Source organism: Lissotriton helveticus, chromosome 5_1, assembly GCF_964261635.1.
Source record: "Lissotriton helveticus chromosome 5_1, aLisHel1.1, whole genome shotgun sequence".
In the NCBI taxonomy this organism is placed as follows: Eukaryota; Metazoa; Chordata; class Amphibia; order Caudata; family Salamandridae; genus Lissotriton; species Lissotriton helveticus.
Genome location: NC_136065.1, coordinates 1,629,100,477 through 1,629,126,770, shown reverse-complemented (window position 1 = coordinate 1,629,126,770; position 26,294 = coordinate 1,629,100,477). Strand labels below are relative to the sequence as shown.

Here is a 26,294-nt window from a genome sequence, read left to right as displayed (position 1 = left end):
TTCTTTCAGTATTCCCTGTTTAATCATGGACTCGATCACGGGTTTTATGCCTGCAATCGTTTCTGGAGTCAATTTATATTGGGGTGTTCTTGGGAACTCAGCATGCGGTTTCACTACAATTTTCACTGGGTCCACCCCTTTGACCAATCCTATCTCTTCCCCAGTGAAATCCCATACTTCTGGTGCCACTGTCTCTCTCAAGTCCCAGGGGAGCTCATCTACTGTCAAAGTAGGGTACAGCTCCACGCATATTCTTGAGTTTGCAACTTTGAAGTCTGCGTCATCATCATTGGTCAATACCTCCACTCCCTGAGGTGTACAGTATATTGTACAATTCAATTTACACAACAGGTCTCTACCTAGCAGACACACAGGACTTGAATCGCAAACCACAAACTGGTGCTCATCGCTGTACTTCCCTATTTTCACCTGTACTGGTTCTGTCAATTGGCTGGTTATTCTCCTGTTTGCGACCCCCACCACTTGTATGGTCTCTCCAGACATGGGCAGGTCTGGAACTGCAGCTGATCTGATCGTGGATCTAGTGGCTCCTGTGTCCACCAGAAATGTCGTGGGGCACCCTGCTACTTCTGCTTCGACATAGGGTCCCCTCTGGTCCACCTCCAAGGCTGCCCCGAGGGTGCAGTCTTCTCTTTCCACTCTCTGTCCGGTTAATGGGTCCACATAATAGCACTCTTCTCCTTCTACAAACAGGGGCATCTGTCTATAGGTCTTACCCATAGTCCCTACTCGAGGAGGTTGCGGGAACTGGGCTCGGGGAGGAGCCCCCCCCCCTTTGAGCACCTTTCCCTGGTATGGCGTCACCCCTCTCGTAGGCGCTCTCTGGACCTCTTCCTCCTCTTCCTCTTGTTCTCCTATCTCTACGTTGTAGGGACACTCGCGTTTCCAATGCCCCACCTCGTTACACTGGTGGCACCTAGTCGTTTTCTTCAAGGCAGCTATGTCTAATCTGGGTCTAAAGGTGGAACTCTCCTCATTGCCCTTGTTCTGACTGTACTGCTTCTTTCCTCCTGTACCTGTTCCTTGCTGCTGTTGCTGCTGTCCCCCCTTTCCTGCTGCCTGCATCTGTACCACCATCAACTTTTCTTTTAGTTTCTTAGCCTTGGAGTCTATCTCATCACAGCAGTACCTGGCATACCTCAGTATTTCGTCTAGGGGTTTACTTTGCCAACAAATCGAGTGTTGCTGAATCATTAAACTAATATCCGGTCTCAGTCCCAGGACGAACTTGGACACGAATTGCCCTATGTCTTTTGGATCCATTACATCCAGGCCGCTATACTGTTTAAACGCCTTCAGCAATCTCTCGTAATATTCGTGGACGGTCTCTTTGGGTTCCTGTCTGGTTCGGTCTATTCTGACCCAATCTATGTCTTGCATTGGCACTTTCTCTTTCAGCCAAGTCATCACTCTCTCGAATTTTGCCATCACAATCTCGGACGGCCCATTAGTCTTAGCATCTCTCTCCGGCTCCGTTGTGGGCCACTCAGCGCTAACCTTGCATGCTGTCCACAGATCTCCTGGTACTACAATGTCGAACAGCGTGTTCAGATCTATCCATAGGACCTTTGAGATTTTTACAAATCTCTCGACTTGCTTGTACCACTCCACTGGGTTTTCCCGCAATTTGGGGAAGGAGGTGGTAAAAGCAGCTAAATCTCCCCTACTCCAAGGGACATGTACATAATTCCCATTAGCGACTTCACGCAAAGGGTATGCTTCTATTCCCTGCAGCCTTCCTGGTGTCGTCCCAAGCGTGCTTCTCCTGGCGGTCCCTTTCTTGGACCACCTCTCTTCCCACTTATCTAGTGCCCTCCATGTCCTTATTCCAGTGATCAGTTCCCTTATGTGCGTTTTCAGCCCAATCGTTCTCCTCTCATCTAGGTCTCGATCTGTGTAATGTAGCCTGTGGTTACCCTGTAATGCTTTGGTTCTTGACAGGTCCACCATATATTTGCCTGCTAGTTCGACTAACTTCTCATGGATTGCTCTCGCTTTTCGAGTGATGTCCTTTGCCATATACAGTATTTCATCCTGCTCATACATTTCTATTCTTTCTAAAGGCAGGGTACCATCTATCATGTCATCCAGGTCTGACCTTAAGCTGGCGACATCGAGTCTCTTAGCTTTTATCTCAGCTCGCAATATGTCTTTCGAAGGGGGCTCACTGGTCTCCCTACCATCCCAACTCCGAGCTCTACGTTTGGGCTCGGGAGAGTTAATGAGTGCTCTCCCTTGCTCCCATCTCTCCAGGTCCCATGCTCGGCCATCCGATCTTGGAAGGTGATGGAACACGGGCCTGTTACCCCCACTCTTGCTCTGCCCACTCTCTCCTGCTTCTCTCCTTTCACCATACTCCTCTCTGTTATTTTCCCTCTGGTCGCTACTCTCCCTTTGCCTAGTATCGCTCAGTATCCGATACGATCCTTCCTGGTTCCCCATATTCCCTGGGCTGCGCTCATTTCCGTCATCACAGGGACTATGGTGCGACCTCTCACAACTCCCATTCTGTTCTCTGGTGCCGGGCACACAGTGTGGACACTTAAAGCTGTTTCTGTACTCTTGCGCTCTCCTCTCCCCTTCACTGAGTATTGGGCACGCCACCCCTCCACTCCCGGGGCCCCCGTTTTCCAGGTCTGTTCTATTCCCACTCCGGGCCCAATGGGTGACTCCCCTACTATCTCTCTCTCTACAGTCCCACTCCGGGCTGCTCTCCCCAGCCCCGCAGTGAGTCCGAGCTCTGCTGTCCTGACTTTCCCTTTCAGCTTCTGCAGCTATGATGCTCTTGTGAGCCTCCACTGCCTCATCCCACTTCTTCATGTACTCATTTAGCTCTTGAAAGGATTTCCGTCCAGTTCCCCTCAGATCCGCTGGCCATCTAGGGCCCCCAGGATCCCCTCCTGGATCCCCTGCTGTGTGCATCGGGGTGCTCCACTCTCTCGGTATCGGCATCTGACTTGGGGAATTAATCGTATCGTTCCTCCTTGCCGTCCCTGCTCTTTCTCTGTCCTTCCGTACCCGTTCTTCCCCTCTTGCTCTCTCTTGGTCATATATCGATATTATAGGACCTATGGTAACAGGTACCTGTAGTGCATCTGGTAATGCGTAGGATGTGGCGCTCTCCGTTTCCGGCGCTCTTTGTACCACAAACCTCCCGACTACCTGTTGCACCTGACTAGGCTGGGACAGCTCTTTCTTTGCCTCAGGATCCCACTCTGAACTGGGAAGCGGTCCATGCTCTCCTGCATTGCCCCCCTTTTCTCCTTCACTATGCTCGACCTCTCCCCCTGCTCTATTATACGGGGGTGGCCTGTCTGTCAATAATCTGTTTATCAGGCTGTCCTCTGTTTCGCTCTCATCATCTTCTTCTAGGGGGCTTTTATTTCCGGGCACCTCTAACACTGGGTACAGTTTATTTACTTCCATGTTATGCACTCTCCATCTTTTAGCATCCGCATCCCACCTGGCATCCTGCACTGCCCTTACCGATCGTTTCACCCTTTCTTGTCGTCTGTTCATATTCTTTTCATGCGCTGCCCTAATCCATGCATCAAGGGCTTCAAACTGGGTCGGTCTAGGCAAGGGTCTCATTGAGGTCATGACTGATTTTAATCGATGTAACACCTCTAATCTGAACGTCCCGTACTTCGGGAACGTCAGTTCCTCATTTCCTTCCGTAATCTTACTCCACTCTGATATCCAAAGGATCGTATGCAACCCAACATTCACTGCCATGTAACGAGCCGGCGTACCCTCCGGCGGGGCTTCTTCCCCTTCATACGATCCCCGCTTCTCTTTTTTAAACACCGCTCTCAGCCATTTAAAACACTTCATAATTATGCGCACAATATCCAGCCTCGCTACTCTGTTTACTTCCTGATGACAATCCACCAATCCTGTCGCGGCTTTGCTAACTTGGCCTATCGCAGCGCGGTCTTTCTCCGGTCGGCCAATCACGTCGCGACACTTTCTGACGTCTTTGCTAGCTGGCCTATCACAGCGCGGTCTTTCTCTGGTCAGCCAATCACTGCGCGACACTTCCTGACGTCACTTTTCTCCGCTTCGCAGCAGCACCCCTCCTTTCTCAACTCGTCTCCCGGTCATGCATGCGTCCCATTCATACACCGAAAAATGACTACTTCCGACCAAGCGGTCACTTCCCTCGACTGTACGTCCACAGTCTATATGTAATTGTCAACACAACTGACGAAATGTCTATCGTCTCTCTGATAGGTTGCTTACACACACAGTAACCTCCGACCAGCGTCCGTTACTCACGCACTCACTCTTACGTTCCCCCTATCTCGGTCTTTCGGGTGATCAATGGTACCTCATGACCCCCTTCACACTATTTGACAATTACTCTGGGTGTCCGATACACCCGAACCACTTAAGCTCTCCTTGAACTTAAGATTTCCACCGGTTGCGCGCGCTCACAACCTGTTCCACAGTCACTCTACAGACATTCAACTCCGCCAGACATTACAACATAGATACAATACAAAAACACCGCAATCTAACACGCATGACCCTTTATACTCACTCTCGACCGATACTGCTGCTTTTTCTGTCTCACGTCATCCGGATCTTCTTCAGCGGGCGGTTCTTCCGATCATCGATTTCTAGGGGCCTTGGGGTAAGCTAACCTGGCCTAGGTCACCGTCCTCAAGAAGGCAACCATCCTCTATAGCTACCAACTGGAAGGGCGGGATTTTGATCGATACCTTATCACTATTGATCTAAACCCCGATCTGGTCGACTGAACCTTTGTTGCCTGTCATTGAAGGAAGAAAGTGCCTCTCCTATCAAGTTAGTTCACCCAATAAAGGACCCCGCTCCAAAAGATCACAAACAACTTCTAGCTTTCAAAAGTTTATTGTAAAGATATGATAAGCTGCAAATACAGGCATCTCAGAATGAGATTCACGAGATACACAGGTCCAACTACATACATGTGCTCTCTGAAAGCCCTCAGACGAGCAACGGAAATTACTAACACAAGTTCTAAGAATAATAAAGCTATCAGCATTGACGCATATCTCTCCTTCATTTAAGTTGGAGGAAAACACACAGGTTAGGCTGTCCCTACCCTGCTCTAGATGGTATCCCTACTTAACCAAATCCCAACCTAACAAAGGTGTCAGCAGTGAATGACCCCCAAGGGAAGTCACTCACTCTAAGTCTCTTGGTGAAAACCTATAGTTCTCCAGTCATGACCCCTCTCTGCCTACCCATCCGCTCTCTAAAGGGTCCTCAGGTATCTGCTCTAACTCCACCCAGGGGTGCTGTCCCTAATACAAAACAGTCAACAACATTTGAGACGCCCCTCATGAGACGCCCCTCACGTGGTGTAGCTTCTGGCTTTTTCCATGCTGCTTTGTATTGGGCCTCATACGTTGGAGTTGACCTTGCTTCTCAGACTCTTCTCCGGCCCGCTGATACCCCTTAAACATTCCAGAACCCTCCTCCATGTCTGGGCCGTCTACTGAACAGACCTCTATTCATTTTATTTATAATCGGATCCTCCCTTTCTCTTGCAGACAGACATCTGCAGCCAAGAACCCAACTCTCATAGACTTCCAAAAAGGTTTGCAACATTTCTCGGCCCAGACATGTACGTGTAAATCAACGTTAAACATTTCAGGCCTACAATATTTCTCATAATGATTATAGCATTCAACTTCTTCATTAATTAAAGCATGTTAATACTCTTATTCTATTATTCAGTAAACACATCTATAAATCATGGCCCATTAATGCAATGACCAAAACATTAGTTCATCTATGTCGTGAAAAGAAACACCTTCCCCTTCCCTTCTAGCTCTGGCCCTGAGGCCTACCACATTCTGCGTTTAACCACATGCCATCTTACATTTTAGCAGCTACACGACATGGATTCAGGAATAATCACATCTAATAAAATCATATAGTGTCACACATTTCTGTATTAGTTCCACTTCTACTTAAATCTCTACATTAGCTATACATTCAGAATATAATTGCAGATACTACTAGCACTCATGGCATTTCTCCTCATGATTTGTGCTTACTACAGGTAAGTGTGATGCACTCATACATTTAGGTCAGTTTGCGCTCTCTCACCAGTAATGAAACATCTGCTAGGAATAAAGGAGATCCGTGTTCTATCGGTTATAGCTTCCTATACCTTAATTCTACCCGACGAGATTATTTTATGATTGCATGTTTTTTTCTAATAAAAGTGAGTTCTCATTTCCAGTTATCACAGGCAATAGTCTTCCAACGTATTATCCCCGGAGCCTCATTCCGAGGAGGAGAAACAACTAACCAGGCTAGGCAGGGTCAGGAGAGGGCATTTACCTTCTATTCTAAACACTTACAGGAGCACAGAGTCAATCATCAAGATTTCTCCGGCTTTTTGGCTCGAAAAAGGGGAGCGTTGCAGAAAACAAGAGTTCACACAAGGGCTGTTTTACATATCGGATTATGCCGTGAAATGGCAGTAAGACCCCTCTGGTAGGGTCAGGGCCTGATCCACAAGAAGCAGCACTGCCAATCCTGCCCTCCAGAGAGTGGCACATCTGCCAAGCGGCAAGTTGAAACTAAAAGTATAAAGCATTACAGTTTGGATACCAAACAATGACTGAATCTCAGCTTGTAAGATCTGTCCTTCGGATGAGTCCTGATATGTTAGGGGCATATTTACAAGGGCTTTATCTCCGCATTTTTGGCTTAAAAAGCCAAAAAAGCGGAGATAAAACCAGCGCCCTATTTACAAGAAGGTGCTAACATGCATAATCTCATGTTAGCATGCTTTTTCCCAACGCCTCCCTTTGCATCTCCAATGAGATACAAAGTGGGCGTTACTGGGCGTACCCCGGAGGGACTACCTTGCAAATATCACTGATGTTTACATCACGATATTTACAAGGTAGCCCACATGAATTTAGCACACGTTAGATATAGGCGAAACAGCCGTTTTCACCAAAGTCTAACGTCTGCTAAAATCCTGACTTAGCCATCCCTAACATAGGGGGTGGATTATGCTGATACAACCCTGTGGGTCATATCTGCAAGGTTATCGCCGTTTTGCATGGAACATCGCTGGAAAACCAGCGATGCTCCCTGCAAAAGGGTGATAACCTCGCTATCTCCGGAATTTTTATCGCCCTGGAGAAACGCGTTGTTAATAACGCGCTACCAGGGCGATAAATTCCAGAGATAGCCTGCGATAATATTATTATCGCTAAGCACGGCCAGCAATAATTATCGCTGTCCATTGATAATATGCCCCATGTTAGAAACTTCAGGCCCTGCTCCTGTGCAGGCTGCAAGTCATCTTATGCCAAGCAAGCTCTCTTCATTTTAAAAAAATGTAAAATATTTCCCCATGCTAATGTTCATGCTATCATCCCCTGTGTATGAACATTCAACCTGTTTGCAATCCACGTTTCAAATTAATTTGCAATCATTATGAACGACTATAAACAAAATAATTTAAATGACTACAGATAATTTAAAAGGTGGTTCTAGTTTGTATTCCATTCCACGCAAACAGCCCAGTCAGAATATTCACAGATTTTGTGTGGACGGGAACAAAAAAGCTGGTTGGCCCCTCACCCAATTCTGCACTGCTCTGCTAACACTTTTCTCTGGGGCTCTTTTTATTTCTTAACAACACATAAGGCTGTGTGGATACAGTTGATACGTTTGAACCTATCTTCCCTCCATTGTGGTCTTCTTTTGGAGATCTTACATTTTAGTTGTATTTCGTGGCCAGTGTTACTCAAAAAATGCAATTGGTTGCTCAAAGGTACTGACCACTAAAACCATAACTTTAGTAATGTTTATAAAGATTCTGGTCTACTGACCACCAGTACATTATAATCAATGAGGAGGGAAAGAGAAGCTGTGATCCATTCGGCTTCCAACGGTTAGTACAAAAAATCAAAATGGGGGGAGAATGGACCACTTGTCCTGTATAATAACCAGGGCCTTGGTTATGCTGGAACCGCCATAAAAACCCTCATTTAAGTACACAGGCAATTGGCGGTATATCTTGATTCTCCGCCTAAGTGTACTGTTACAGCATCATCATTGGGTCTTTAGTAGTATATATGCCGACCTCCACCTGGAGGAAGACCAACTGGTTTGTCAGTAGCGTCCAGAAATGAAAAAAGAGGGCCTGTGTGTGCTCAAGTGTGGTGAGGTTAAAATTCCCTACATCACTTTATCACAAGTATTTGTTGGAGAAGTCGTGATGTGGGAAATTAAAAATAAAGTGGTGCGTATGTAGACCCAGTTACTAATTTATCGCACTATTATTGGGCAACATGCCTATTGCTTACTCTGCGTTTTCCACCTCTCCTCTGAGCCTAAAGTGTTTCTCATATCTATCTCCTCCTCCAAGGTATTAACCATGGGCCTGTGGTTGCTGGAGTCATCGGGGCTCAGAAGCCACAGTATGATATCTGGGGCAACACAGTGAACGTGGCCAGCCGGATGGATAGCACTGGAGTGCTGGGGAAGGTTCAGGTGAGCCCAATGTTCTGCTAACCTCAAAATTGACAAATGTTTTGATAAGTCTTTGCAAGAGCCAGCAAGAATAATGTTTTGTTGCGTATGAAGAGTTGTAATAGAGTAAGGGCGATTGTATTAGCTCTGTGTACTTTTCTGATGGCTCCGCATCTGAACTTCAATATCCCATTTTGGGGACTTCATCTGAGTATTACTTCCTTTTCTGGGGGTGTCAACCAGCACGTTGATTCCAGTTGTAGGGGCTTAATCTGAAAGCCTTATCTAGAGGTTTGTTTCTAGTGAGCTTTAGCTGAAGTATTGACTTGTTCCTTGTTCCTCAGACAGTTAAAGGCAGATCAGATTGTTTGGCAAAACGCAGCAACATGAAGACCTAGAAGCAGAAACTGAAGAAAGTATATGTGTAAATACTACAGATAGATATATAGTCATACAGATAGATAGATAGATAGATAGATAGACATACAGAGACAGATAAATATATTAATTACAAAGGGAATACACAGCACAAAAGGCTGTATGTTTCAGTAGAAGAGACTTTTAGAGCTCGCAAACTATGCCCTTCAGCTGAGATGAAAGAGTTGTGCATTCATTTAGCTTTTCCAGCAGAGTAAGTATAGAGCTGGAGGTCATGTCTGCACTGTTTCCAGCGTTGCTCCTGCTTTCTCTGAGTCAGAAGTAAGCAGGGGAATGGAGCAAGGTCAGGGGCCTTGTGGTCCAACCTCTCATGACGTTCTGTGTTGCTGTGTTACCTGTTGAAATAAATGTGTTCTTTGTTTGTCTGATCACTGATACTCAATAGATCTCGGTAATGATCTTTGGATCTGTCTCTCCCCAGGTCACAGAGGAAACTGCCAAAGTCCTCCAGAAACTGGGCTACACCTGCCATAGTCGAGGGGTCATCAAAGTGAAGGGCAAAGGGCAGCTGAGCACCTACTTTGTTTCCACCGACCTTGCCCGCTCCACCTCGCAAGGAAATGTCCTCAACTAATTCTTGGTTGAACAAGAAGAGGCCATGGTTAGACACCTCCATTACCTGAAGTGATGGCAGCTTGGTCACCTACATGGCTCTACCCCATGCATCTGAGCCACTGTGTCCTGGGTCACCCTCATAGGAACATTGTGGCCCATTATAGACTCCGGATTTAGCCACGCGCTATTCTTCAAGTGCAACTGACATCTTGGCGTCTACACACCAGCGATCACTGCCCCAGTGGGAGGAGATGCCAGTTCTGCTTCCCACGTTCATGTTTCCATCATGGACTTCCAGAGCATGTGGACTTGTGCGTATCCTTAGAGATTGCTTAGTTGACCCAGCATGGCCCAAATAAACTTTACTTGTTCAGAACATTACTGCTGAATTCTGTGCAGCACAAGATGAACCAGGAACTTGCTAGTGAAGCTGCCATTTGGTACAGATCATCTTAAGTGTTGAGCTTACAGGACCAAATCCCACGGTGGTGATGTGAAGGACACGGCCAATAATGCTTCCCCAACACAGTGGGGCACCGCCTTGTATCCTCTCTGTAGGATGAAGGGTCGTGTCTGGGATGTATGCTGTTAACTGCTACAAAAATGAAAGTTTCTTAGAGGCTATCACACGTCAACTCCTGCAGGCTGCACACAAACAGCGGGAAGTGAATGCAGAAAAAAATGGACTGTAACTGACTCTCAAACTCTGACTGTGCAAAGGAGAATAAACAACAAAAATGCCCAACGCCACAGGCGAATAAATTAGCATCTCTTTCACTCCTTTAGCTGAATGAAGAAATCAACATCAAAGCAGAGGCAACATTGATGTCATTAACTCTTGCAGCCCACGACTCATTACAACATCATCTCATGTGTAGATTGCAACAGTCGATCATGCTTATTCTGCGACGCCGAAGCCATCATCTCAAGCACATAACAGCATCAGTCACTTCATGTGTGGAGTGCAGCATTGACTTGTGCAGACCAACCTCAGCTCCTGGATAGACTGTAACATACGCAACATGACCTTGTTTGTAGGATACTCTATCAACACAACTCATTTGTAAACTGTGACATGGGTCTATGCGAGGAGCGCAACATGGACAAATTGAACTGAGTGGAATCCGAAATATCACTGATAACTTGTGTATTTTTTATTCAGAGGAGAATCCAGATCTTGAAAAACTGACTACTTCCTAATATTTCGTTTGGCAAATACAATAGCATGTAAAAACGTCTGGAAAAAAGAAGTGTTTTATATCAGATTGTGGGAAAGCCGTCACAGGCAAAAGCACTGAAAATAGAGGCAATCGAAGCCATGTGTCTCGATTATACCGTCTCTTCCTCTACCTTATGTCTGCCTGGAGATACATTCCTGACTATGTTATCACCTTTGCATCCCAAGAGCCAAAATGTCCTATTTATGATGGAGTCTCCTGAATTGGCAAACCTCCTTCCCAATGCTTGTTTTCCCCATATGGCACCATAAAATGGTGACCGCAATAAATATTCCTAAAATATATCACTGTGACCCCTGCTTATGACAAAATCACTACATGCAACCCACATCTCCCAGCAATAAGTGTAACTTTGTCGCATGAAGAAAATGTTCTAGCATGAACAAATGATATAGGGAGCACTAGCAACAATAGTCCACCTCCTTGATCTTCCGGGAAGTACATTTTTCTTTCCAATGGTTTGCCGGCTGTCTGTCACACTCATCAGCCTGTGTTGGGGGACGCCTCTGTGAGTGGCCAGTCATCCATCAAGCACACATTTGAAACAAATGCATTTGTTGCTTAAATCTGCCAGAAAAGGTTGATGTACAACAGCACTTTGATAATGTTTGGGTCAAGTGCAGCGACACTTTAGCATTCTTCAGGACAACAGAGAATGGGTGTGACCTGACCAGTCATTCGTGAAAGTTTGTCCATGCACCCAAAGTCCTCTCAAGCATGTGGTTGCTGAATCCTTTCCACTGCTCAAGAGAGGGCTTATTCCAACAACACCTAATCTCAGCCCATCGCTGGCCCTGATAAATGCACCCATAGTTTGAGAAACAGATTGTGAGAGAACATGGATCTTACCTCCATGCAATATGGCACCCATCTTTAAAATGCAGCCTTCCCCGAAAATCCCATAGAACGACGTCTCTTAAAAAGTCAAAGATGTGTGAATATTTGCCTCTGAATCATTGTATTTGTAAAGCTTTTTTTGTATTTGCAAAATATTGGCTGCGGCCAGTGTTGCTATCCCTGCTGTATAAAGAACCTGTGTGCCTGTATCCTCAAGCGTACTTTAGAAATAAAGCGAGGAGATGTGGGAGGCAGAGGCGTTATTGAACGATATTTATATAATAAAAAAAAAATATGGAGCCAAATTTGTCTCCCATTTGGTTCTTGGGTCTGTCTTGTAATTTCTCCCATTCTTCCCCTTCCAGGAGCATCTCTACCAATGCACCACCATCGAGTCTGCAAATTACCCAGACTTCAAATGTCAAAGGGGAAAGTGCCAGCTACACTCATACTCATTAGAAGTGAACAAAGAGGCAAGGCGGCCTTTGGACCAATGGCGCCCCATGCAGAATATAACCTGACGCCCCTCCACCAACCAAAGTGCCACCTCTCTCAAGCACCTTATCCGTGTGTTTGTCCAACTACTCTTTGTGCAATTTAAGGCAGTTGATAGTTCAGCTAACGATAGTAGCTGTACAAATCACATAAAAAGTGTTCTGGACACCATGCTCTTTATTTCCCTAAAAGAAAATCACTGAATTGATTTTAACCAGTACATGGATTAAATGTTTTTTTAACTACTGCTGTCCCTATACTGCACTCCCAAATGCTGCTCAAACACGCACTACTTTTTTTCCTGACTTTTACAGCATCATTTTTAAAATGTTATTTGTTGCAGTTTTATGTCTCGTAAACTTGGTCCAAAGCCATAGAGCGCCTTGCCTGAGCATCAGTTTAATTAACATGTTTTTTAGCACAGGGAGAATGAGTGATTTGCCCAGAATCATGGAATGTTGAGCTGAGGCGGACCCCCAATCCTGGCTCTCCAGCTACAAATTCGGCAGCTCTAGTCTTTAGGCCACATCTCCTTCCCAAAAGGAAATTCTTAATGTGAGTTCTGGGTGTCAGAAAAGAATGATAATTGCAAGAAGGACAACCGCCTGCTTTGAAGCAGAAGTTCCTAGAGACACTATAGTCTCTGCAGCTCCGCCCAATGCCCCCTTGCGCCTAGTGCCCTGGCGACTGCCCTGTTCGCTCACCCCTGGGGCCACCCTGTTCTTTAGTAGTCTTCTTAAGCAAACAGTTTACAGATAGCAGCAGGCAAAGAGTAAGGATCTAGTAATATTCTTTTTTGGCGAGTCTCCCATTCCAATTAATGCACTTAAACATGTGACACATCCCATTACTTTTCTCCATTAATGTCATGTATTGCAGTTTTTTTGTGTTGTGCAAAGAACTCCTGACATATCTTAAGCACTTAATAGAGCTCATTAGAGTAGTATAACAAATATGACACACTGCGTTGTACGCAGTTTCTTCACTTTTAACAGCAAATCGTCAAAACACTGCGTGATGTGGGGGTGGGTGTTTAAAGAGCATATATGCAGCTGAATATCCTTAGTAGGAATGCGAATCCCTTGGTGGGAGAAATATGCTAGCACTGGGTCTCAAGAATCCCAGCAAAGGCAATTATAGCCCATATATTGAGTCATACAAGTTTAAATAGTACTCCTCCACAACTGTGAGATGTATATTTAAAAATAGTTTGCTTTATTAAAGAAAATCGTCACTAGATATGATTAAAACATCCAATAAAATTGATTACACCGAAAATGACATCCACTTCATCTACCATATCTCGTGCCTTTTCGCCTTAGGCGGACTCCTCTGTCTCCCATTGGGTCAATCCGTCCTCAGCGCCAAGAAACCGCACGGTGATCGAGCGCTTTGCAAAACTCTTAACTTCAACTTCAACTTCAACTTACCATAAAAATACTTCATTGCATACATAAAAAGAAACAAAACACAATTTCTTGACACCGTAATTTTGCATAAAAATGATTGCGAATGCTTGTGACACCTAATGTGTACCAAAAAACATATAACAGAGAGACAGTTATAGACATTACATTTTGTAATTTATAAACACATAAATTTTGGACAGTTCAATTGCAAATCCTAGATACCATCTTTTGTTATTATCTATAGGATAAGCTGTTCACACAGATTGAGTTGAAAGGGGCGTCGACGCGTTTCAATGGTCCTATTGTTTTTCCATCTTTATCAAGACAACAGTAAGTCTCTCATCACAGTCCTTATTTCATTCTATTGTGGCCTTCACTCACGTAATTTGCTGGGCCTGTTGTTGTCATTTGATCCAGGGGGTCTGGCGCATTCACTGCAGAAGGACTCACTACCATGATTTTAAGCCAACTCCAAGGAGACACTGCATAAAACAGTCAACGAGTGGGACTATTTTTACAGCAAAAAGCTGTGGAGAGGGGGCGAGAAAGGAGCAAAATCGTTTCAGAGCCAAACCAATGTTTGCATTGTGAAACATCGTAAAGAACCACCCTACAGAAAAAAATGCCCCACAAAAGAATTAAATTGAATAAAAAATTCCACCTTTGCCTGCAACAGACCCCCTGGATCAAATGACAACAACAGGCCCAGCAAATTACCCGAGTGAGGGTAACAATAGAATGAAATAAGGATTGTGATTAAAGGCAACCATACAGTGCCAATGAATGAGAGACTTACTGTTGTCTTGATAAAGATGGGAAAACAATAGGACCATCGAAACGCGTTGACGCCCCTTTCAACTCAATGAACAGCATATCCTATAGATAATAACAAGAGATGGTATCTAGGATTTGCAATTGAACTGTCCAAAACGGATGTGTTTATAAATTACAAAATGTACTGTCTTTAACTGTCTCTCTGTTATATGTTTTTTGGTACACATTAGGTGTCACAAGTACTCGCAATCATTTTTATGCAAAATTACGGTGTAAAAAATTGTGTTTGGTTTCTTTTTATGTATGCAATGAAGTATTTTTATGGTAGATGAAGTGGATGTCATTTTCAGTGTAATCAATTTTATTGTATGTTTTAATCATATCTAGTGACGATTTTTTTACTAAAGCAAACTATTTTTAAATATGCATTTCACAGTTGTGGAGGAGTACTGTTTAACCTTGTATGACTCAATATATGGGTTATAATTGCCTGTGCTGGGATTCTTGAGACCCAGTGCCAGCATATTTCCCCCACCAAGGGATTCGCATTCCTACTTGTTAAGAGTACCCTACTCCCCTGGTCTGGTCAAAGGGGTCCATCTCATTTCTTTCATATATTAAAAGCATAGACAGAAGCATTCTGATTTGAACGGGCATGCAGGTTGCGAGTCCGGTGGGAGAGTTGGGAATTGTATCGTTCTTGGCCCGCCCAACACCCAAATCTGTTTTCTCTGTTCATCACGAGGAGGCTTTCTTTTGTCCAGTGGAAAATATAAAGACTGCTGGAAATGTTCACTCATCCATTTTACAGTCAGAAAATTATTTTGTTTTCAATGTCGTCAATGTGTAAGTTCGTCTGGAATTACCCAAGGATCTGAGACAGAGTGCAAATGCAGACACAGGGTAGACAAAAGAGCAGTGTACCCTGGGGTTTGCTGTATGCAACCAATCACACAGAAGTCTCCACAAACTTATTATAAGATATGACTATCTGCTGCCCACTCATCAGCCTTCGTCCTCACAGTCCATAGCTAACAGGCGAGTCCTCATGCAGAAGGGAGAAAGACAATGCACATATCCCCCCCACCCCTATTTGAATAAAAAAAAATCAGAGATGGTCAGGTTGGAATGACCCTGTTGGAGTGGAGCCCTGATTTGCTTATGGTTTGTTACCTCTAGGGAAAGGGAAATATGGACTTCACAGGAGAGACCATTGAAAGGAAACTACAGCCTCATCCAGTCTGTGAGATAAACAAAGAATTGACTAGTTAACAAGGCAGCCCTGGCATTGTCAGTGGCTTGAGAGAGGAAGGGCCCCTGATACTCTACATGCACGATTAGTACCTTCTGGGCAATTCTCCTTTGCTTTCTCACTCTGCCTGCCTCTTCTCTAACTGTTCACCCACACATCTGTGCCTCTTTTCCTTGTTTCAGCTGAATCTCCCCTCTCCCCATTGGCTCCCTCACTTGTGCCGTTAAGATGTCTCTATCCTCTCATATCTGTGCCTCCTTCACTTGTGTTGCTTTGATCTCTCTTCCTCTCTTTGCCTTGGAAACCTGTTCTATCCCATCTCCCCATTCTTTCTCTCATTCTTGCCATGTTTCTTTGTTCTCTCCCTTGTCCACCTCCTCTTCTTCCTGCCTCATGGTCCAGTCAGAATACGTCCTAAAGGTGGAAATGCAGATGGACGGACAGCAAACGTTTCCCAAGCCTTTCAATCCAGCTCTAGATCTGCTAATGGTTTTGTTAACAGCCAACTAGTCATCGCAGGTTAACAATGAGAAGCAAGAGAAAAGACTGGGCGCTCTCCTTCCAGTGATCGACGATCTACTCTACTCCCCTCCCCTCCTTGTTTCCTTGCTAAATTGCCCCCAGTTGCACAAAATCCACTCCCTCCCCATGTAACTCCTCCACATACTCCCCCAATGGCTCACCCTGCCTCCCCGGATAACACCTTCCCATATTTCCCCTAACGTTCCCGTAATCCCCATTATACCTTCCTCTATTATCCCTCCTCCCCATGTCCCAACCAACACTCCCAAACCCAATGCCTCAACCATCATGACCTCCTCTGACCCCCTCCTCCTCACTAAGAACCAGAGTATCCCAACTTCTCTCACCCCTCTATGAATCCTCACCCCACTGTAACTCTCTTCTCCGCCCCCCCAGGCTTCCCCCCTCCCATATTCCAGTCACCCTCACCTAGACAATATTGACTCTTCACACCGCCTCCGGAATCTAATAGACCACCTACATTCCTCACTTCTTACCCAATCACTCCTTAATATTGAACTACACCTCTCGACCCTTGTATTAGAAATCTCCTCCTTCAGAAATGACGTCTGTCTCCTCTCCATGAACTACTCTCCGGTTCACACCTACCCCACAGTCCCTTCGCAAAATTTCAAAGCGCCTCAGGTCCAAGGATCTATTTCCCCCTCCATCAAATCTCCTACTAGATTTACCAACACTAATACTCCACTTAGCCCACCCCTCCATCAGAGCAACCCTCCCCCACCAGGCCCCCTTGAACTTAACAAAGTCTTCCCCCTGCACCTTAACGTTGAACTCCCCTCCTCCCCATGCTTCCAGCCCAGTGACCTTGGGAATTACTATGACCACGACCTCCCCTGTCTCTCCCCCCCATGACCGACGGTTCCAGCCCACTCGGCCCTCCCCCATCCCTAGCCATCCTACTCCCCTTAAACTCACCGATCTCTATAAAACCCTCCCACCCCCCACCTCTTCTGCGAACCCCCCCTCCCCTCACTCAGCCATCCCAGTACTCATGGGAATGAGCAGGTACCCCCTCTATCCATCGTCACGCAGGCCACGGCAACAACTAACTTCTATCCTCCCATGTCCCTCCACCCAATACATTGACACTTTACCCCTCAGCTGCATGCTGATTAACTGCCGATCTGCCTCGTGCCACATTATGGAAATCGCTGAAACCATTCTCAGCGAAAGCATTGACATTGCATTCTTAACTGAAACATGGCTCAACCCCCATTCCGCTTCTATCCTTGATATGCTCACTTCTCCAGGACACTCCATCCTCAGAAAAGATAGAATTGATAAAATAGGAGACCTTGCTCTAATTTTTAAAGACAAACTTAAATTTGCGCTGGTCCCTCACCAGGACCCATCCACTTTCGAATACCTCTGTGCCGAACTTACCACTCCTGGTTCCCCTACTACCATTTACCACCCCCGGTAATTCTCTCACCTTTGCCGAGGAGCTGTCTGACCTCATTATTTAAGCATCGCTCTCCAATTCCAGTAATCTCTTCCTAAGGGATTATAATGTTCATTGGAATAAAACTGATGACCCTGCAGTTAACCTCATTAAGGATACTCTGGACATTAGTGACCTGACTCAACTCTGTCAATCTCCAACTCACTCTAAGTGTGCCACCCTTGATGCTATTATCTCTAGCAAGGCTCTGGCTTCTCTTTCCAAGATCATACCTGTTGACTGGTCAGACCACCACCTCATCCTCTTCACCTTAAACAGCTCTATTACTTCTCCTACCCCCAGCTGCAGCAAACAAATGAAAGAAACCCGAAATCTTCACCTCATTCCCCCTGGCGAGTTGGAATCTACAATTAAAACTCAATTACTGCTCCCCCTCTCTCCCATAGCACCACTGACCTAACTGATCATTACAATAATTCTATCCTTGAAGCCCTTGACCAAATTGCCCCAACTAAACTAAAACCACAAAAAAACATCCCACCCAAATCCTGTTTTAACTCTGACCTAAATAACAAAAGATGTGCCCTCAGGCAGTCTGAACATATTTGGAGGAATCAATCTTCCTCTTCTAATTTGGTACTCCTCAGAAACGCCAGGGCCAACTACAAAAAGCACATCTTCAAAGAAAAATCCTCCTTCCTTCGTTCTCAACTTGACCAGGCTAAAAATCGTCCCAGAGAACCTTTTAACATTGTCAAAAACAACCCACCTTAGGCCCCCCAAAATTATTAGCCACTGTTGAGAGGTGTGAAGAAATTGCTAGTTTCTTTTTTTTTTTTTTTTTATTCAAATCTTTTTTATTGAAGATTGGAGAAAATCGAAAACAAAGACAATACAATAAATCTTCCCATGCACAGATGGATGTAGTGTTGGTACATTGACTCTTACAATAATCAAAGGAACAAGAAAAGAAAAGAAAAAAAAAGAAAGAAAAAATAGCGAGAGTAAAGAGGAAAGGAGGAATAATAGAGAAAAAGGAGGAAAAAAGAGAGAAAGAGGACAGATGTATCAATATATCACTAGCAATCGGCGTGCAAAAGCATGGGTCGCAGTGTAGGCGACATTAAGTACACAGTAAAGCATCCAAGCGTTGAAAGCATTTAAGCGTTGAAAGCATTTAAACGTTGAAAGCATTTAAACGTGGAGAATATGGGACCAGACAGAGATACTAAATTCTATATAGACAGACAATAGTGTATCATGGAGGTTCAAAGTGGGAGGATGACGCATCCAATGAGGACCACAATTTTTTGTTCGAAGGTTTCCATGTGGCCGACTGTAGTGCCGGATTGTCCGCCCCTCTCAAGAAGGAAAGCCATTCCAGCCATATTTTGAAGTTGACTTCAGCAAAATTTTTCCATTTATATAGAATGACCTTGCACGCCAATGTCAACATGATATCTAGCAGTTGTCGGTCATGGATGTCCGGTAATTGTGTTTCTAAAGGGCCTAAAATGACATATACAAATTCTTGTACAGGTGTGATTCCAAATACCTGATGAATATATGCAAATATTTTTCTCCAAAATGATCGTAATAGGGAGCAGTCAAAAAGCATGTGTGTCAGGTCTCCAGATGCTTCCTGGCAGTTCCAGCAATTAGGCGTGTCCCTCAGATTACATTTAAACAGTTTCTGAGGGGTTCAGAACACTCTGTTCAGCAACATGTATTTCGTTTGACATAGAATCGGGGATACCTTATTTGATAATGCAGTGTTGTGTATTACCTCCCAATCTATTGATATACCTGTCGAGTTAGGTTCCGAGTCCCACTTGCTTTCCGTTAACTTATGTGGTTTCTTGGGCAGGGGGAGGAGCAATTTATATACTCTATATACAAAGTGGTCAGCATGGTACAGTAGTCGGAGACTGGTCAGCAGCCATGGTAGGTCTGTAGTGAGGGCACGTTTAGAGATAGCGGTTTTCAATTTCAAGAACTGGTAGAATTCTATGGGTGGCAAATTAAATTTCTCTTGAAGTGTCGAGAAGGGTATGGGCCTACCATTTTCATAAAGGTCCTGCACCATATGGATACCACGTGTAGCCCACAACTCCCAATAAAGGGTCTTCCCCTCTATCCGAAACATAGGGTTGTGCCATAACGAGATTAGGGTAGATCTCTTAATTACCGAATCAGTCTTATGGGACTGGTCAAGCCTGAGGAGTGCCCTTCTGGTATTTAGTAGAATGTATTTGGAGTGGGGTAAATGGGACAAGTCCATGCTGAGGAGAGCCGAGAGGGGTGCATGCGCCATTAATGACCGCTCAATAGATAGCCACACTGGAGTATAGGATGTAGAATCAACCCGCCAGAGAGCCCCCTGCTTACAAAGGAAAGCCGTCTGGTAGTTCCTGAACGAGGGTAGGCCCAGGCCGCCCTTTTCTTTCGCCAGTTGCAACTTTTTCAGTGATATCCTGGCTTTTTTTCCTCGCCACAGGAACTCTCCAAACAACCTGTCCACTTTTTTGATGAATTCGTCCGAAAAAGTCATTGGGAGCATGCAAGCCAGGTAGTTAACCAGAGGTGTGCACATCATTTTAAGAGTCTCAGCCCTACCCCACCAAGATAAAAACTTGGGTGACCAGCTATCTAACAACGTAGAGATCTTTTTTAGCGTTAGGTCCTCATTCACTTTTAGGGTTGTTATTAAGTCCTTCTCAAAATCTAGGCCCAGATATTTAAAAGCTTTTGGCTGCCAGGTGAGGCCAGATGAACCCAGTATTTCTTTACCCCCGATGTTATTTAGCAGCTTGACTTCTGTTTTGTCCTTATTCAGCTTGTACCCTGAAACTTTAGAAAACCTGTCAATTGTGTCCATTAATGCCGGGATAGCCTCGTCAGCTTTCTCCGTCAAAATCAGCACATCATCGGCGTATGCAGTTAATTTTATCGTACAGTCATCAAACGGAACGCCAGCAATGGCTTCATTATTTCGGATATGGTATAGAAAAGGTTCTATAGCTAATAAAAACAGAGATGGTGATAACGGACACCCTTGCCTAGTTCCTTGTTTCAAGCTGAAGGAAGAAGAGAAGGAGCCTCCCGCTCTAACCTTAGCTGTAGGGCCGGCATAGAGAGCCATTACAAGTTTAGTGAATGTCTGTCCTAGGTTAAATTTGTGTAATACTGCCTCAAGGAAGGTCCAATCTACCTTGTCGAAGGCTTTTTCAGCGTCTAGTGTGACTGCTACCGTGGGGGTATTCAGAAGTTTTGCTTTTTCTAGAGCGTGGGCTAAAACTCTGGTATTATCGCTAGACAGTCTGTGTTTTAAAAAACCCGCTTGAGATGGGTGTACGAGGGTAGGAAGGACTTTTTGTAAACGGGCTGATAAAATCATGGCTAGTAACTTACAGTCTAAATTAATCAGGGAAATCGGCCTATAATTTTTAGGTAACGACGGGTCTTTGCCATCCTTTGGTAGGACTGCGATAGTCGCCTCTGCCAGTGTGCCCCTCACTTCACCTGACTCCGTGAACTCGTGGAAGAGGTTCAGAAGAGGTTTAACTAAATCTGTTGTAAAGGTTTTGTAAAATGTATCCGTAAAGCCATCAGGGCCAGGTGCTTTCCCACATTTCAATCCCCTAATTGCTTTTTCCACCTCACTAGCCGTGATCGGTTCATTAAGGCTGTGTTGTTCTTCCGGCCCTAGCTTTGGCAGATCACATTCCTGTAAATACCATTGAATTTTATCCTCAGCAACCGATTCATTTTTAGCATACAGGTCCTCATAAAACTCTTTAAAGACCTCAGTTATTTTCTGGGGGTCCGAATGGCTTGCTCCCGCAGAGTCCCGTATGATATTAATAGTATTTTTCTGCACTTTGAATTTTAGGTATGCAGCCAGGCTTTTACCAGCCTTGTTAGATTCACAGAGCTTAAATCTTCGCCTTCTGTCTAGCCACACTCCCGCCCTTTCGCTCACCAGCTTATTATATTCGTATTTTCTGTTAGTCAAGGTATTGAGTGTCTCCCGATCCCTTGTCATTTGGTGTCTGTTTTCCAGATTAGCTATCTCTGCTTCTAACGCTTCCAATTTTGCATTGCAATCTCTGTTCATTGCTGAACGGATTTTGATGCCACCCCTCTTAAGGTACTTTTCAAAGCCTCCCAGCGCACAAGATCTGAAGTGTCCCCTCTCCTGTTTACCTCCAAATATGACCGAATGGCTGTTTGAATGTCTGCTTTATTTTGTTCTTTGTTTAAGATTTCCTCATTGAGTCTCCGTGACGTTTGTTTAGGGGAGGGTTTGATGTTGGTGATGGATAGAGAGATGCATGAGTGATCTGACAGTACCCTCGGTTCTATTGATGTATCTTCTATCCTTGCAGCTGCATTTTGTGTAATGAGGATGTAGTCAATGCGGGAGTACGAATCATGAGGGGAGGAGTAAAAAGTGTAGTCCCTTTCAGTAGGGTTTTGCAATCTCCACGTATCAACCAAATTAAAACGCTGACACAATTTAATGAAAGCATTTTGTGATTTGTTCGGTTTAAACACACACTTCGAATCTCTATCTAGGGCAGGATCAAATGGAAGGTTAAAATCACCCCCTTGTACATGTACTGCCGTATCAGGTATCGTTGCAATCTGTTTGACTAAGTCCTGCCAAAAGTCTAGATCATTAGTGTTAGGTGCGTATATATTCGTGACAAAGAATTCCGTGTTGTCTCTGGCAAGCTTTACTGTGACCCAGCGTCCCTTTTCGTCTGTTGAGGAAGACAATAATTCTATCTTGGATCTTTTCGATAATAATATCAGAACCCCATTCTTTTTACCAAGCGCACTTGACCCCACAACCTCCGAATAAAACTTATTGCGCAGAGTATAGAACTGTTTAGCATCTAGTTTGGTCTCCTGCAGCAAAACAATGTCCCCTCTCTGCCTACGCACATAGTCTAATATCTTCTGTTTTTTAATGGGTTGGTTCAAACCTTTAACATTCATAGACAGAACTTTTAGTTGGTCAAGTGAGGTCGTACCAAGCGGAGTGGAGAGTGTAGAGTGTGACATTTATATTAGTACCTGTATCATGGGTGTATTATGAATCCCAAGAATTAACGTGCCACGTGGTACCTTATGTGAGGAGCACCCTGCCTTGACCAATATGTGGTTAAACAGACAGAAACCATAAGCAGACGCTTGGGCACACATTGATGGCACATGATTGATCTGAGCGTGGTCATACAAATACAACATGTGAATGATACAACTTGTCCAGTCAAGAGAAGAGGGATATATTAGAAGAGAAAGGAAAAGCAAAGAAAAGAGAAGAGGAAAGAGAAGTAAAAATGAAAATCATAACACACAACACGCATCCCCCCCTCACCCCCCCGATCCCCCCACCCCACCCACCCCAACTGTAGTGCAGAAGCATGGCGACGTGAGGAAAACCGCAGTAACCCTCCCGTCCATACTAGTCTTGCATAAACATTGGAACAACTATACACAATGCATATGACCATTTACGTGAGCATTGAAAGCATTGCAATGGTGTGGTGTAACCAATATAGAACCAATAAAGCACCACTAAAGTACATTCTTGATAACCTGAAACAATCTGGAATACTTCACTAGATTTATCTCAATAAAACGGTAAGCAAAAGCAATATAGAGTACAATACGGACTATTAGAAGATATTATAGCATCATATCCTTCGTCAAGGGCCCCCAAGGGCTAATAGACTCTAGGCCCATTCAGTATTGATAAGCATTATAAGCAAAGGCCATAAACTGCCAATTAGCGTTCACTTAGTCAAAGAATCTCAGCATGGCCGCGGTGAGATCCGAACAACTCCAAAGCAACCTGCCGGTGAATAACATCTCCTCGGTACCCGCACAATAGTAGTCAAACAAGGCGAAGCAACTCAAGTCAAAAAGTTAGATCATTAGCAACAGATCAATGTCAGATCGATAACGAGAAAAGAAGAGTAAAGAGATTTCCAGGACGTTAAGCCAAGCCCTTATGCCACATTACAACTCACGGTAGTACTTCCAGTGTCCAGTGTCAGGAGGCGTCTGCGAGTTTGGAACCTTACCCTGCAAGTGACAAGCCTACAAGGCCTGCGGAGCTGTCAGGGTAGAGATAGCCTAACGGAAGCAACAGTTCCCAGAGATGGTCATTTGTATCCTGAGGCTGAGGCCGCCAGATTGTCCGGGTTGTTAGTTTCCATGTCGCGTTCCATATCGCGTTCTTCCAGCTCCTCAAGCATGCGTTTGAGCTTCATTGGATCCATGAAGTAGTGAGACGATCCACGTATTGTCACCCTGTACCTTGCCGGGCCTACAAAGCCAAATTGATATCCCCTCAATGCTAGTTGTGGTCGTAGGGCTAAGAAGGCCTTCCTGGTTTCTACAGTCTCCTTACTATAATCTTGAGAGATATAGATCTTGGCGTCCTTCCACAGGATATGATTGTGCTTCCGCACAAAGGCAAGGATTTGCTCCACATGTTGATAGCGCAACGGCTTACAGACGATGGGCCTAGGACCCTTCTGCGTCTTAGTGACTCTTCCTGGTACTCTATGTGCTCTATCAAATTCAAGAGGGTTGGTAAAAGTCAAGTTCGTGGCTTTAGCAAACCATGTTTCCAAGAACCGAATACACGACCCTTCTGAATCTTCGGACCCCTCCGGAACCCCAAAAATGCGTAGGTTCCCTCTTCTGTTTCTGTCTTCCAACTCAGCCAATCGTCTGGTAGTCTGGTCGGAAGAGATGTGAAGGTGTTTCAGAGCTGCCGAGGTTGTAACCTCCATGTCTTCCAAGCGACTAATCCTGGATTTCGTTTCTGTTAAACGCGCATTAGTGTCTCTGATATCTTGACAGATTGCCACCACTTCTTCTTTAGTAACCTTGGCCAGGTCCTTCACTTCATCTAGCCTATTCAATATCATATCAAGTGCGTCCGGAGTGACTTTCTTTGGCTTATTCGGCGATCCCGGGTTCGAGTGGTCCGATTTAAGGCTTTTAAGGGTGCCCTGGTCTTTGGTATCCATCGTGATCGCTTAGATCCTTGAACGGTGCCCTGACAGCTCCTCTTCGGCAAGCACGTGGGGTAGATTAGACACCGCAGATCTATAGAGGAGAGTAGTCAGCCAGATCTCAGTTCACCATTATATATATAGCATTCCATCAAGTGGGACCTGAGGTATAGGGCGTCACATACATTCATTCAGGGTGTGCACGTGGTTCATGTGATGTCATTGGAGAGATCACTGTGGAGAGATCACTGTAACATTGAGAGAGCACTGTGGTCTGATGTCAGGCAATCCAGACACTCACTGTAATTGGAGAGATCACTGAAGAGAGATCACTGTGTCAATGGAGAGATCACTGTGGTCTGTTATCAGGCAGTCCAGGCACTCAGCACAGTCACATTAAGCCCCCATGGTCAGATTGGAAGTGTGCTTACTTTCCTTCCCAGGTGTTAGTAAAACTGCTAACCTTACTTGCCTGACGTTGTATTCAGGCTGAATTAAGCGAAGTGCAGTGTGGAAAGTCACTTCGTTTCGATTTTCAAGCATTACCGAGTGGCGGCTGCCATCTTGGTTAAGTTGAAGGAAGCCCCGACATGGCCGATCGCACTTTACTCACGCGATCATTGTCTGTATCCCGTAGCTCAAAGCAGTGTTGGGCATCGCCGCTACAACAATCCTCTTTGCGATGGCAGATTTCACTGCATCTTCGGAGTTTGCTCCGCGCCTCGTTTCCCCTCTTCTGCCAGCGCTCCCGCCATGAGCGTCCGGAGCCTCGTTCGGAGCTTCGCTTGGTGCAACTCTCGTTCCGTTGCAGCTACGGCCACATAAGACAGCTCACCGCATGCAGGTAATGATCCGGTGCCCGAATCCTCTGTCACATCTGTGTTGCAGGCTTAACAAAGCGTTCCAATTCCCTAGAGAAGAGTTTGTGACGGGAGGAGAGACGCTCTACACCTCCATCTCCTCGGCGTCCAAGCCACGCCCCCCGCTAGTTTCTTTTCTGATAAAGTAATCAAGATAAAGCAATCTTTCTACCCCACCTCCTCCACTCAGCCAACACCTCCTCCTTAGCATTCCGACTGTACTTTCTTCCACTCCCCTCCCTCCACCTGATCCCTCTCAACCCCTACTCTCTCTCCCCCATTATGATACTAACTCTAGTGACCCCCAGCTAAAAAACAATGCATCCTGGAGTGTCCTACATCAGAAATTGCTGTTCTCAACATCATCTCCAAACTCAAACCATCCTCACATACCAATGATCCTCTTCCCGCTCATTTGGTTCAGGAACTTAAGCACATCATTGCCCCACTATGGACCAACATTATCAACTCCTCCTTTGCTACAGGTATGGTTCCTGCTTCCCTCCAACTAGGTCAAATCACCCCCATCCTCAAAAACAGCGGACCCTAATGACTGAAACAATTTGCGCCCTATCTCAAACCTTCCTTTATTTTCCAAATCCCTTGAAAAATGCGTCCTGACACAACTGGATAATCACATCGACACATTCAAGCTCCTTGACGTTTTCCAATCAGGTTGTAGAAAGGGATGCAGGACGGAAACTGCAATGCTCAACATTACTGATGACATTCATAGCTCTTTGGACAAAGGCGAATCCTCCCTCCTCATCCTCCTTGACCTCTCCGCGGCCTTTGATATTGTTAATCATGTCACCCTACTCAAGACTCTCAAAGACCGCTTCGGTTTTGATGGCAATGTCCTCAAGTGGTTCACCTCTTATCTCCATAATAGAACCCAACAAATTAAACTCAGTGGCTGTCTCTCCAAACCTCAACC

General features: G+C 45.1%; 1 protein-coding gene across 1 annotated transcript in view; it reads left to right on the top strand.

The window, feature by feature from the left end:
* Nucleotides 1–11,887, top strand: part of ADCY4 (adenylate cyclase 4) — a 337,742-nt gene extending 325,855 nt beyond the window's left edge. The window contains exons 25-26 of the mRNA XM_078644832.1: nucleotides 8,411–8,535; nucleotides 9,374–11,887. Of these exons, the coding sequence (XP_078500958.1) occupies nucleotides 8,411–8,535; nucleotides 9,374–9,526 (278 nt within the window). The 3' untranslated portion in view covers nucleotides 9,527–11,887. The remainder of the gene's footprint in view (nucleotides 1–8,410; nucleotides 8,536–9,373) is intronic.
* Nucleotides 11,888–26,294: the final 14,407 nt, after the last annotated feature.